The sequence below is a fragment of the Borostomias antarcticus genome (assembly GCF_949987555.1).
Source record: "Borostomias antarcticus genome assembly, chromosome: 4".
NCBI lineage: Eukaryota > Metazoa > Chordata > Actinopteri > Stomiiformes > Stomiidae > Borostomias > Borostomias antarcticus.
Window position 1 is genome coordinate 15,130,198 of NC_140237.1, and position 14,509 is coordinate 15,144,706.

The window sequence follows — 14,509 nt, forward strand, 5'->3', positions numbered from 1 at the left end:
ACCAGAAAGAGGCCTCTTCTGCGAACAGCAAGAAGAAAACCAGCCCCGTATCCGCCGTGGGGTCCCCGATTTCATGAGCCTCGCCTCCAAAATTCCCACACATTCAGAGCAAACTGTGTATTGAAGGAATGACGGCCAGACTATCAGCCTACTGACCTGGATGAACTGGATAGTTAAGGCTGACTTCCCAACGCCGCCGCCTCCAACCACAACCAGCCGATACTTCTCCTGCACCGAGCCGTCCTTCCACCCTGCCATCGAGGACTCTCACGCACTCGCCGCTGCCTGAACACCAGAGAGCAGAGAGCCACTTCTCAGTGAAAGGCCTGCAGTTAGAAGAATAGAACGCAGAAAATAAGCGAGCCTATAAAAAAGCAGACAAAAATACAAAGTCGGCTATAGTCCGTTCAAGACACTGATAGCGGGATTGCCGAGTGCTCACTACGCTACGGACGCTTGTCCGCACACCCTGCAACAGTGTTTCTACCCACACTGCGTTGTAAGATGTGAAACAGATACGGAGTAATCAGTTAGCCCAATACAAATGTCTGTCGCTAGGGGCACTTTGGGGCTGTTGCTACTACAGAGGCTGTAGCCTACCAATGCAGAGCTCTCACTTTCATTCCTAGGTAGGGGAGAATGTAGTTTCAACGCCAGACCCATATGAGAGTTATTTCGCTGATACACTAGGCTACGTAAGCTACGCTAATTACGTTACTGCATGCTGCATATCTGGGTCTGGGACACTTCATGCAAAATTATGGGGTTCAAATCCTGGAAATTCATTAGTAGCGCCGGAATCCCGGCGACACCAATCAGTAACGACTTTCGTGATCAGGCGCTCCCACCCAGAGATATGTCCCGCCCATCTAACACGGGCTAGCGTCTCTCATTTGCTGCTACGACCTGGCACTCTTTCCCGTCGATACGCCCTCAGAACACCAGTTTGGGGGTGAAGTGGCACAGACTCTATTATGTAGTATGCGGAGCGCAGCGATTCAGCGTAATATTTGAGTCTGGAGAGACTAGGGAGAACTGGGTGATTTGTGCCGGGGGGAAGGTTGTGCCACCCCTTGTTCCTAGAAAACCATAGGAGAAATTGGTCATGTGACCACCCATTTTCTTAGAGTTATCTATTTTACTCACCCTGTGATGAAGGGAGACACATGGAATAACACATGTATGTTCAATGTTTCAGGATTATTGTGTCTGAACAATTACAGACAAGTTTGAAAAAAAACACATGTTAGTGCTTTAGGAAGCTACAATATGAGGCTATACTGTTAGCATGGTGTTGGCTCTAAATTGCTGGATGATACAAGTTTGTTAAAATGGTGTTGCTGGGGTAATTTATACCAAAAGGCCTGGGTTAAGTTGTGTCATTTTTTCTCCCATGTATGTTAATGGAGAAAAAATGTTTGGTCCCCCATGGTATCACATGACTTTCAATACAAGCTTGGCCACTACGCCAAATGGCTTCAATACCCAGAGCTGTTCCTGGGGTCTTGATTTGGACAGAGCAGGGGGAGAGGTGCAGGGTGGGAAGTCCATAGCCAGTGGCAAAGGACATGAACATCTGAAAAGTGATACATGGAGAATAGAGAGAACAGGACTTGCCAATCAAGTTTGTACACATAACTCTCTACATAACTCAAGTCAGGAAGCTCTTAACCCTGAGACAGGCTCTATTGTACCGTATACTGTAGGCTAGGCCTTGTTGAAGAAAATTGGTTCTTTGAAGTTGTAAAATGTATCTTTAAATAAGAAAAACTATCTTTAAAATGTATCTTTAAGCCTTTAAGAAGTAATTTAGTATTGGTCTTGCTCCGATATAGCATTATATTAGGTGAAAATGTCCAGTTTTCCTTCAACATAATCAATAGCACAATTTACCCCACATATCCTCTTCTGTGGCACAATTTACCCCTCACTGGGGGGCAAGTTGTGCCAAGAGACTACTTTTTGGGAAAGTAATATTTTGAAAACTCTTTATTTTAGATCCAAAGGGATTATTTCCCAGGAATGCACCACACCCTGAAATATATGTACATATTTTAGTTGGAGACATTACTGTCATCCCCTGACGCCTCCTTACTGACGCCTCAAGTAAAAACTGGTACAACTCACCCCGCTCTCTCCCTATATGCTACTGACTCTGGTTTGTACTTAGGCTACAGTAGCCTATAGACCTAGTTAATGGAATTTGTAATGTATAATGACCATAGGCTATATCTAGACTGTTAATTGAAATTGTATAACCTGAATAGTTTCAGTTATTAATTAACTGTTACTTATTTGTGGTGCTTGACAAATATTGACCCTTAATCATGCTTTATTTTTCATTTTGTGTTCTTTGAAACGTGAATATTTCTGCTTTACCGTATGAATAATATGTGTACATGTATTGCAGAGAATAGGCCACACATGGTGAAATGGACTGTGTAGCCCACACAGAAGCTGAACAGCCCAATAAACATGGCATGGGGATGCCGGTGGACGTGATGTGCTGGCACTGTCTGTTTTCACAGCTGCAGAGACGGCCTCAGAGCCACCGGCGGCCATCAGGCTCCCGAGGCCCCCAGAGTGAGAGGTTTCACACAACCCTGTCTGACTGGGTACATGTGCCTGTGCTACTGTATACTCTAGTACACAGCTGCTCTACTCTTACCACATACACTTAACACATAGTAATACACAGTTGCTGTCCTCTTGCCACATACACTTAAAGGGGTAGTGTGCTATTTTGGACATTTAGCCCTACTTGTGTTCTGTCTATCATGAACCTGAAACATAGAGACCATCATTTCACTGATCATTACAGTATTGAGCTAGCTGCGGTTTTTCTGCAGGCTCTCACTTCTGCAGGCTACAATGTAAGTCAATGGGGCACCCGTACAGTAAATGTGCTGGAAGAACTATGATGAATGTGCTTGTCTGAGATGGGAAGCACAGGGTGTAATCTTACCAGTCTCAGTATGCTCTCCTGTGAAAGGTATCGTTATCCGAATGTTTTGACATGTTTGGCATGGCTTGGATTTAAGCATTCCCCTGGTGCTTGTTTTCACTGCTCCCACAGAGGACTATGTGCAAGTCATGCAAAGCACGTAAAAATATTCAGATTGTGATGCATTTCACAGGTGGTCTGGACTATAGTATCTGCCATGTTCCTTCAGTGGCAGTAGACAGTATGATTTATCCCCTCCCTGCCTTCCTGGAGAACCGTGTTATGTTTGAGACCTGAGAGAACAAATTCCAGTTGACTCCCACTCTGCAACGTAACGCCAGAGGCATCTGAGGAATTTCAATTAGTCTGTGAAATCAGTCAACAGATCTAAGAGGCAGAAGAAGAACGCAGCAGTCCACGGCAGAGATGGAGTGTGACTGGAGTGTGTCAAAGTTCACTAATGGGCCATCGGCCATGAACCTCTACGCCATCTGTAACTTTCATACTGTCCTAGCAAAGACGCTTGATTGAGACAGTGAATACTAAGGGAGACATTTTTGCCAGCGGAGAGAAATTAATTTGCTAGGAATCTCACTCTTTTGATAACAGTAATGCAGTGGATCAGTAGATCAGTCAAACCAGGTAACTCAATGATTATTCATGATTTTGCATAGCTCACATGGCCTAAAGCAGTGCTTCACTCACAGAGAGCACAAGGACTTAGTGATTAATGAGTAGTGTTACTGCATTCTGAACACTTCATAATCAGCCTGAAATTGCCTTATTCAAACTCTCCGCTACTATCAATATTCATTTCATGGCAATAACGGTTTTTTAAATGCAATGCACCCCTTGGAAAATCTTTCCACAATAAATAAATGGGATGTAATTTCCGTTGCGATGAAAGAGGGAATCTTCCAAGTGTTAGTTCCCCATAGGTGACCTTTCATCAGTAACAAGAGCACGTCTCATCAGTCTCAGAAGCACAGCTGGTGTGTGCGACAGACCGTGGATATGAAATGGAGAAATTCTTTTGATTCCTACATTCTTTTAAGCATACTTGGCAAAGACTGATATTACAAATCATTTTGATTGTAATTGCTCTATTTGTCTTGGGACTTGGCACGTGTACAACGATGATCCACTTCACCCCCCCCGAATCGATGCCTCTCCCAGCAGCTGAGCAAGGGTATTCCCTACTGTACTTCCTACCAAGCATTTCATCTACAGTGATGATAGAGAACGTTAAAGTAACTCCATCGACACAGGCATAAAAAAAAACGACCAACACTTAGATCTAACATGTCTGTTAACATACTGTACGTAATGTTTATTGAAAACTATAGACAGGCCAGGAATCACTTTGAAGGACAATTAGGATTTCTAACAGAGGTGAAAAACATTCTCTCATACACACATTTAACAGTATAGAAGCGACAGGCCAAGAACACGATGGGCTGACTGGTCAGAGGGGGCAGACAGGGCAACAGAACAGTTTGAAGAGGGGAGTGAGAGGACACGTTGCACAGGAGACTCTTGCCCAGCTTAGTAGATGTCTCAGCTGGACTGCTGGGGTACATTTGCTTTATCCCGACGTCTTCTTCTGGGAAAGGTTGATCTTGTCACCCAGACTCAAGGCCATGCCCTTGAGAGAGAGAGAGAGAGAGAGAGAGAAAGGGGGGGGTCACCCTTTAATTGATTTATCTTCTTACATGTTACATACAAATTGAAACCACCATGACCTCCTTCCCCTTGTGCATCCCATAGGCATGCTATAGCTATAGGATTAGGAGACCGTTTCTCAATTGGCATGCTATAGGATTAGGAGACAGTTATTCTATGCTACAGTTCTTCAGTCCTCTGTGGTCTTCAAACAGCAGACTGCATATAAGGTCTGATTGTAGGTTGGAGACAGGGGGAGGAAAAGGTGCCCACCTGGCTCTTGGCCCGGATGCGGATGTGGCCGTTGACCGGTGCGTCAGGCCCCAGGTGGATGGGCTTCTCGATGCTGACGTTGGCCAGGGCGTCCTCTCCGAAGATGGAGCGTGCATAGAGGTTGGCAGCCATGAAACCGCAGAAGCCAGAGAGTGCCTGGGAAGAGGGGCAGGCAGAGGAGGGGTGAGGACCATGTGCTCTGGCTCCTATGACACGGTAGAACAAGGTGCCCTATTTCTCTCGGAATGTGATGAGTTCACTGGAAATGGGGCAGTTAAAAGGTTCTCTGTCCTCATAATCGTCTAAAGTGGAAAGAAAAGGAAAAAGATCAATTTCTCCCCGCGTCTCATTCATTGATTAAATCAGATCATTATAAAAATGGAATCTGCCAGTCTGTTCATAATGGGGGAAAAAGACATGGCAGCAGCAGAAAAGTTCTCTTATGTTTTGTGCATGCACTCTCGTCTGTTGATAAAGCCTAATTCATTCAGCAGATTGGAACAGCAGCAGGAGATCACTGTTACAAAGTATCAGAATCAAAATCCATTTACTGCCATGCAGTTTTACAACATACTAGGAATTTGTTTTCAGGCGAGGTGCATAACAACGCTCCTAAGTTGAGTACCCTTGCCGGTGACTGAAAAAACGAAATATATAAATATATATAACTAAATATCAGCCTCTGTTTGGGATCCCACAGAGCAGGCGGGAGGTTGGGGCCAGCCTTACCTTCTCAGGGGTCAGGCACTTCATGTTGGTGGAGCTGAGGATGTGATGCAGGTAATCGTTCAGGTCCGTGATATTAGTGTTGACCGTCACCTAAAAAAAGACACCCAGGAGATCACATGCTCGTTCACAGCTAGACGCAAAACACTGAATAAGAAGGAACGAGATGAGCAAAGAGATGGTTTCCGGGTGACCCATGCTCCCAGAGGAGAGAGAGGGGAGAGGCAGGACAGCTGTGCTGGTCCAGTGTCCAGCAGCAGGACAGCTGTGTCCAGTACCTTGTTCTCCCACTCAAACTCCGCCCACATCTGTCGGAACTCTGCGTCGGTGCAGGAAGCGGGCTGGATGTAGTCCATGATGTCGATGTGGATGTCACTGAGGACCACACAGTTCCGGTCGCTGGCCGCCCCTGACACATCGTACACTGGAACACACACACACACACACACACACACACACAGACAAACACACACACACACACACAGACACGCGTTACAATAAGCATCTTTCACAGGTTAAATGGAGACTTGTCAGACGATATACACATCAAGTCTCCCAGCAGAGACTTGGACCGGTCCGCTCACCGATGTTGCCGAATATTATGCCGTTCTCGGTGGACGCCACTTTGACGTTGGCTTTGATGTTGGCAAAGTCATGAGGGGCCAGAGTGAGAGGAGAGGGCTTCTCCACCAACTTAAGGTCACCTGCGGGTTGGAGAAGAAGCGAACGGTAAGACAGACAGAGAACGCACGCACCACCCACACAAGAATACAGGACAGAAATCAAGTTGATGCAGAATGCCCAGAACTGTGACATCCAAGTGTGCAATGACTGTAATTGTTTGTTTTATAGTCGAAGTGGCTCCATTTTGGAGTCCCTCCCCCCAGCTAACCACTCCCAGAAACTACTAAACACTCACCCAGCGTGGCAAGCTCCAGGGTGCAGTTCTGGAGGGTATCGCTGGTCTGGTTGACCACTAGCACGTCCAGCACGATGTCATACTGGTTGACGTGGACGTAGGCCTCAGCGTACACCGGGTCTGAGAACCCTGTCAGCTGGGTCACCTGGGAGACGGAGTAAACGAACAACGACGAAATGATCGGCAGTCCTCATACAGGTTAAGAGTTATTGCATCCCTCACAATTGTGCCCTGATAAATTGTGCCGTTATTTGTACACCTTGTAGTAATGGTGCATGTGTATGATGCTAATCTAACTTGACCTTCCTCCTACAGAATCCCCTTTAACCCTCCCCCCCCCCCCCCTTACCTCCCTCTTGCCCCCTCCCACTTTGGCTACTGCGTGCTCGATTTGATCTCTCTCCCTTCTTTTGTCTTTGTTCTGTCTTCTGGCCAACTGTGTTCAATATTGTCTTTATTTTTTATTTCTTGTTGTTTTTTTTATGCTGCCATTTTGGTCAGGTGTTGCTCGAAAACGAGTTCTTTGATCTCAAGCTTCTTCATCTGGTTAAATAAAGGTTAAATTAAATTAATAAAGCACTCATGTTTGATATTGTATTCCTTTGCATTATAGCACCACCTGCTGGCAGTTTTGAGGCCTAACACTCAGGATCACATGTTGATCTGACTGACTTATGATTAAAGGGCTGGTTACTTTGTTGAGTTTTATTAAAGGGCTGGTTACTTTGTTGAGTTTGATTAAAGGGCTGGTTACTTTGTTGAGTTTGATTAAAGGGGTGGTTACTTTGTTGAGTTTGATTAAAGGGCTGGTTACTTTGTAGAGTTTTATTAAAGGGCTGGTTACTTTGTTGAGTTTTATTAAAGGGGTGGTTACTTTGTTGAGTTTGATTAAAGGGGTGGTTACTTTGTTGAGTTTGATTAAAGGGCTGGTTACTTTGTTGAGTTTGACTAAAGGGCTGGTTACTTTGTTGAGTTTGATTAAAGGGGTGGTTACTTTGTTGAGTTTGATTAAAGGGGTGGTTACCTTGTTGAGTTTGGAGGCCAGGGGGTCGGCGGCCTCCTTCCGTGGGGTGTTGCCCATGGCCGCCAGCAGGCTGAGCTGGAACTGGTCCTCCTTGGAGGTGGTCTCGTTCTTGGCCGTCAGCTGCATGAAGGAGATGGGGTCGTCCGCCTGCACCGTCACGTTGCGCTTCTCAGACTCTTTCTGTGGGGCGGGGGGGGGGATCAAAGGTCAAAGGTCAACTCCAGATAAGAGAGGAACCGAGCGGTCCGGTAACAGGAAGGGAATTCTGCCAGAATCCTCCGATCCTGTCCGGCGAGCGCTTCCCACGCTAACGGCCGATAGGGAAAGTGATCAAAACGGCCGTTAGCCGTTACCTTCTGTGAGAGCTTCTCCTCCTCCAGCCGCACGCTGAGCATGTGCGACAGGGACCGGCGGCACTCCTTGTTGAAGATGTCGTTCATGAGCGGCGAGCACTCGGACAGGACCTTGAGGCACAGCGAGATGCGGTCCACGTCGTCGTCCGTGATCGGCTTCTTGGGCAGGGAGGACTTTCCCAGGTGGAGCACGGTGGCCATGAACAGCATGGCCTCCGCCACGAACGACTGCAGGGCGGGGAGGCGGAGACGTTGAGACTAAGGCTGGGTATCAATTCTAATTTCAAGAAACAATTCGATTCCGATTCACAAGGTTCAGAATCAATTATCACGATTCAATATCGATTCGGTTAGTGTTACTAAAACCTTTTTTTTGCTGTAACCTTAATTACATGACTGCCAAGTTATGCAACACATCAATACTAGGGCTGGGTATAGATACTGATTTCCAAAAATGAATGAATCATTGAATTAATTAATTAACTATTCATTCCTTCATTTATTCATTCATTCATTAAATAAAAGATCGATTTTGGGATTCATGAATCGATTCTGAATAATTTGATTCAGAATCGATTTTTAAAACCCAGCCCTAGTTGAGAGGCACTTCCCGGGCTTCATCACGCCTCAACACACCATTCAAGATTCCATCACCGATATTAAAATCATTCAAGCCCTAGCTCATCCCTCAACAGGTTTTAGGGAAAAATAAATATCTAAATATGTGTTTTCTTTCTCTGTGTGGCCTGGAGTGAGTGAGCCCGTTGAAAAAGACTCTTACGTTCTGATTCTTCTTGTCGGGGACGATGGCGACGTAGCGCAGGGCCACTTTGGTCAGGGTGGTGGCCAGCGAGGCCGCGACGTAGAAGTCCCCGTCCATGAGGAAACCCCTCAGGGGGGGCCTGGACACACACAGCACCACAGTTACAGCTGGACATGAAAACTACCCGGCAACACAACACTGGACACTAACAAACGAACATTTGAAAATGTTGTTGGAAAAGGAATAGAAAAAAAAATGAAATAATGGAAGAACAGTAAACTAGGATAACCCTGATGCAGACGGTACAACGCGGAGAGGGAATGTGCTCTAGAGGCTTCCGTACCGGTCCTCCTCCTTCTTGGAGGGTCTGGAGGAGCTGAGGGCGCTCTGCGTCACGTAGGTGCCCATCTCTGTCACCAGCTTCTGGGCCGGCGCCGCGCTCACCTCCTCCTCCGGCTTCACGTCGCCCGCCTCCCTCTTGATCTCGTTCTCCACAATGGGGATCTGGACACGGGGGGGGGGGGGGGGGGGGGTCACTTCACATACAAACCTCCTAGGACACGGAGGTCACCCGCGCTGCACGGCGGACGGTCCTACCTCTCCTAACGACCGGCGCACTTCTGTCATCACGCTCTGGATGTCCTCCTTAGTGCTGCAGTATTCTCCCAGAATCCACAGCGCTCCCCGGTAGATCCTGCCGGAGGTGGAAGCAGTGTTCAGTGTTCCGTGTACAGAACCATCAGTATTGCAAACCTTCCAAACTGTTCATGCCAGTGATCTGCCAATCACGTTTTACATGAAAATTCAGATTAGGGCTGTCATTTTCAAAATATGATTTTCATGGCAAAAATATCCCGATAACCATATTATCTATAGATTATATTACTGTGTATAATCATTAAAAAAATAATGCAATCACTTAAAATGTATCTTTAACTGTATGTTGATCCAATGTTTGTTTTCTCTCTCATCTGAAATAGCCCTGTATAGTTATATTAAAATCAACGGTGGCCATTTTAGGGTTTTCAAAGGTCATTTTCATCATTGAATATCATGGCTGGATTATTTACAACATGATATAGATACACACTGTGGTTCAATGATCAGTGGTCATTGAACTGGCGTGTGTATTTATTAGTATTTTCATTTTAAATATACAACGATTATCGCGGTATATGGCGACAGCCGTGATTCAGATATCAAAATGGCGTGTTGGTGAGTTCTTACTTGACGGCCTTGATGGCGTGGAAGACCTCCAGCATCTTCTCCAGGATGAGGGGCCGGAGGCTTTCGAAGCGCTGGATGGCCTCCCTCACGAACTCCAGCACATCTGCCGCTGCTGCCTCGTTACTGTCACTCAGGAACTCCATCAGCTGGAACACACACACACACACGCTTATTCACACACACATTTATTAACAATCAGAACTCTATCAATCAATCAATCAGAACTTTCTCTCTCACACACGGTTATTCGAATCCCGGGTGATCGTTCACCTTTACATGTGACGAATAAAGTAGTGAATGTGAGTCAGGAGAGGACAGCTCACCACGGGGATGACGTTGGCCGCCATGTCGGGGAAGCGCACGCTGCAGGAGTGGAGTGTGCGCACCAGCAGCTGTCTGTACTTGTCGGTGTCCTCGTGCTCCGTCACGTTGTTGGTCTTGATCACCTCCTTCTTCAAGACTATGACCAGCTGGAGTTAAAGAGAAGAAAAAAGCAAAGCGTCTAAGAACACAGGCTTCTTTTACTGCCAGGTGAGGAGAGAACCTACCCGAAGATTGGAGAAGAATGCCCCAGGGGAGTGGGAACGACCCCCCCCCCCCCCCACACACACACACACACACACATTCTGATACAGGTGCACATACCTCCTCCACGTTGCGGGACGAGACCAGGTCCAGGGCCAGCTGCAGGGTCTTCTTCCTGACCTCCAGATCAGGAGTGCTCAGAACGCGCAGGATGTCCATCACCAGGTCCTGGGTGGTCAGAGAGACCACACACACACACACACACACACACACACACACACACACACACACATGGGTTACAACACTGATTACACATGGCCCAGTAGGGCCTCATTTCAACACAGGGCCGACCAGTCACCCGTAGACAAGCGAGTACCTGGAGAACGCGTTCGTGGGTGGGGTGCTCCTTCAGCTCGACCAGACGGTCCAGGACGATCAGCTTCACGTTGTTGTCACTCTCCTTGATGATCAGGTCGATGTAGCACTGGGCAGCGGCCTGCAATTCACATACGAAATGGACTTTAGCGTCGACGGCCGACAATTCACATACAATATGCACTTCAGAGGCAGCCTCCGTTTCACATGAGATATGCACTTTAGAGTCAGGAAAAACAATCCCAAATTGACTTAAATTACACTGTAGTTTGGTATTCAGGATCATAAGCCCTGTTATAAGGTTACTTATGATCATATACAATGGTCCATATCAACATTTTGACAGACTTTGCACTCAAGACATTAGTGCTCATTGCTCATGTCACAGCTAAGTACACAATGGATCACTGAGCACTAACATCTCACATTTTATATGGGCCGTTGTAAATAACCTTATAACAGGGCTTCTGATGCTAAATACCAAACTACTCCTTTAATTAATCTCTACGTACCTTGACGGCGGTCGGGGCGCTGGACAGGGTGACCAGCGTTCCAGCTGCCTCGTATTTGACCGCTGGGCTGGACGACTGCAGCAGGTTATAGATGCACCGGATGAAACGGGCACGCTCCGAGGGGTTGGCGTGGCACACCTGAACACACGAACACACGCACACACACACACACACGCACACCAATCAAACCCTGTTCTGACACACTTCCAGGCGTTTTCAAAATCCTCATGCTTTTTCCATTTCCCATTCTCTCAGGGGATGACTAGACTGCCCTCCCCACCCCTCAATTGACTGACTCACCTTGTAGATCAGCTCCACGATGACCAACTGAAGAATATCTCCGAATGTGTGTACTTGATCAATGCAGGTGCTGAGGTAGTCCAGAGCTCGGTCCTGCAAAGTGAACAGGAAGTCTGTCAGACAGCTCTAGAAACAGAGACATGTGGGACAGCATGGCTCTCCACATAACACACAGTGGGACAGCATGGCTCTCCACATAACACACAGTGGGACAGCGTGGCTCTCCACATAACACACAGTGGGACAGCATGGCTCTCCACATAACACACAGTGAGACAGCGTGGCTCTCCACATAACACACAGTGGGACAGCGTGGCTCTCCACATAACACACAGTGAGACAGCATGGCTCTCCACATAACACACAGTGGGACAGCATGGCTCTCCACATAACACACAGTGGGACAGCATGGCTCTCCACATAACACACAGTGGGACAGCGTGGCTCTCCACATAACACACAGTGGGACGAAGGAAGAAGGCAGCAGACCTGGTCTGCGTGAATCAGCATCATGAAAGCGTTCCTCTTGCAGCTGGCATCTTTCTCATTGACCAGGAAATCGTGGATCAACTCCGGGGCGTCAGGGATAAGATTTTCAAAGTTCCTGAGAGAAACAAAAACGTTCCAGGTGAGATTATTCCTCTGCAAAGAGATCCCATGGATGACTGATACATCTCTGGGTTAATATATTTTAGATTATCACCTAATAAACCAGTTCACTAGCACAGATCAACACTTAACAGCCTTCGCAAAAGAGAGAAACTGAAGGTAATTTATTTATTTTTTAACCTAAGGTGAGTCATTGAGAAAAAAAAAAGTAATTTGCATTAAAGAGCTGGTTAGTGAACAGGTTGTTAAGATGCTACCAACCGTATTGTGTAAACCACTGGGCAAAAAGAACAGGACTCCATCCATCAATCAAACCTGTAGATGGTGTAGATGGCCAGGACAGCGTTGCGGCGGACGTAGCTATGGCGATGCTCCAGACAGGCGCGTATCGCGGGCATGAGGGGCTCCAGCAGCTCGGACTCCTTCAGCTTGCACAGGAAACGCAGGGTGGACCCGCGGATGAACTCGTTGGGGTGCTGCAGATCCTACAATGGACAGACAAATATTGTTTACGCTTATGCAGGTTCTCAAGGGCGCCAACGAAAATCACTTAAAGGAGTAGTAAAGGGAAAATGCATGTTTAGCCCGGTTTTAAGGTTACTTATGATCATATAAAATGGTTTTTGAAAGATTTTTCAAGGTGCCCACCCACATCCATTGTATGACCAAAACGGTGGTAGAGCAATTATCAGACTTTCTCAAAAGTGCTAGTTTTGTCAACATTTTGATCTGAACCATTGTATATGATCATAAGTAACCTTAAAACAGGGCTAAACATGCATTTCCCCTTAACTACTCCTTTAAGAAGGTATTTCTATGGAAAGTATTTCTATAAAGGTGGGACGTAAGTAACCCAATCGAACGAGTTCTCCAACCTGAGATTTTAAAGCAGATACTTTCAAGTATCTACTGGTTGAATACACGGGTCCTACCTTTCTGTAGGCGTCGCAGACCAGGATCATCTCCTGCAGCAGCTTGCCATCTGGTGTGGTCTTGGGGACGATCTCCCAGAAGACCAGCAGCAGCTTCTTGATGGTGTGGTCTTGGAGAGGGAGGACGAAGCGGATGATGGTCATCAGCAGGCCGGGGAGCTTCTCCCCATTCAGGATCATGATGATCACCTTCTTCAGGGCCTCCGTCTTCGCCTTGATCTCGCCCTTTTCTGGAGACGGACAAGATAAAACAACACCTTTATTGTAAAGCATCAATATTCATAGCTCTTATCATCCGAAGTCTGCTGGTTTTACTATCATGGTCTATAAAGAACCTTTACATAATAGATTACTAAGTAAAAGTAAATTAACTGGAGCTCTGATAGAGCTACTCAGACATGATTGAAATGCTAGTATGAGGTACATTGAGGCCAACATGTTACCTAGATCTGCCTTCAGACTGACTTCTGACGGCGGTTCCGAGTCATTTGGAACATTGATCAAGGTGTAACACACATTCTCGGCGGCTGTCATGTTGCCGGTAGGATTGTCTCTCTCCTGCAGAGCCCAGTCAACGTCCGAGTGGAGACCTTTACTGTAAATGCATATCACAACAAGTTGCAGGGACATACTAGACACAATTACAACCGATATTAGACTACTTTCTTGCTAGTTAACGCCAACAGGTAACTCTAGCTACTAGCGATGTGTGGCTGGCAGTGACACATCCACGTAGACAAGTAAGCTAGCTAGCTTGTACAGTAGGACTACGTAGCTAGCCTAGTGTGTTATTATTCCACCAAATTAACTAAATAACAGTACACTAATCAATAGCGTGTACAAAACAACATGTCCATTACTTGTTTATTCATTTGTTACTGCGTAACCAGCTCAAATGTGTCATCCATTACAGCTAGCGTTACAAGCTATCCTGCTACCTAGACGAGCTAGCAAGTCAACACGCCAGTTTGCAAAATGGATGAATAGATAACGTGTAAGATATTCTTGATGGTGCGCAATTGCCCAAACCCCCTAATGCCCACTTGCTAAGTTTAAGGAAAAGAACATTACCTTTGTGCACGTTTATGATCTTTCAAAATACCCTTCAATAGCGTGTAATCTGAACATCTGTTGATAAATCGCTCTGGAGATCCTCTTCTGGAGCTGCGAGTTCTCCACTTCCCTGTGACGTGGAACCCTTCTTTCAGGGCCACATCACAGCTACAGCAAGTGGATAGGGTCAGACAAAACGCGAAGGCGAATTCCATACATTAGACGGGCTTTATAAGATATGGCGATATACCACCTGAATGCCATTAACCAACCCAACATTAGATACATAATCTATATTAATCTGGCATGTAA

General features: G+C 46.4%; 1 protein-coding gene across 1 annotated transcript; it reads right to left on the minus strand.

Moving 5' to 3' along the window:
• Positions 1–4,247: 4,247 nt before the first annotated feature.
• On the minus strand, positions 4,248–14,328 carry copb1 (COPI coat complex subunit beta 1). The gene is made up of 22 exons (XM_084437515.1): positions 14,216–14,328; positions 13,588–13,739; positions 13,145–13,374; positions 12,528–12,697; positions 12,093–12,207; positions 11,604–11,696; positions 11,304–11,441; positions 10,793–10,912; positions 10,537–10,644; positions 10,215–10,361; positions 9,892–10,037; positions 9,262–9,358; positions 9,008–9,168; positions 8,683–8,803; positions 7,902–8,129; positions 7,549–7,728; positions 6,525–6,669; positions 6,190–6,309; positions 5,884–6,029; positions 5,609–5,698; positions 4,880–5,035; positions 4,248–4,589 (listed from the first exon to the last, which is right to left on the minus strand). Exons 2-22 carry the CDS (start codon positions 13,676–13,678, stop codon positions 4,530–4,532), a joined length of 2,862 nt encoding a protein of 953 aa, XP_084293641.1. The 5' UTR covers positions 13,679–13,739; positions 14,216–14,328; the 3' UTR covers positions 4,248–4,529.
• Positions 14,329–14,509: the final 181 nt, after the last annotated feature.

What these genes read in the sequence shown, in the direction of transcription:
- copb1 (XM_084437515.1), bottom strand. Translation starts at nt 13,678, where the DNA reads ATGACAGCCGCCGAGAATGTGTGTTACACCTTGATCAATGTTCCAAAT. An exon ending in CAGTCTGAAGGCAGATCTAG is followed by an intron (nt 13,375 to 13,587) that starts GTAACATGTTGG and finishes GTCCGTCTCCAG; the next exon opens with AAAAGGGCGAGATCAAGGCG. An exon ending in CCTGGAGCTTGCCACGCTGG is followed by an intron (nt 6,310 to 6,524) that starts GTGAGTGTTTAG and finishes TCCAACCCGCAG; the next exon opens with GTGACCTTAAGTTGGTGGAG.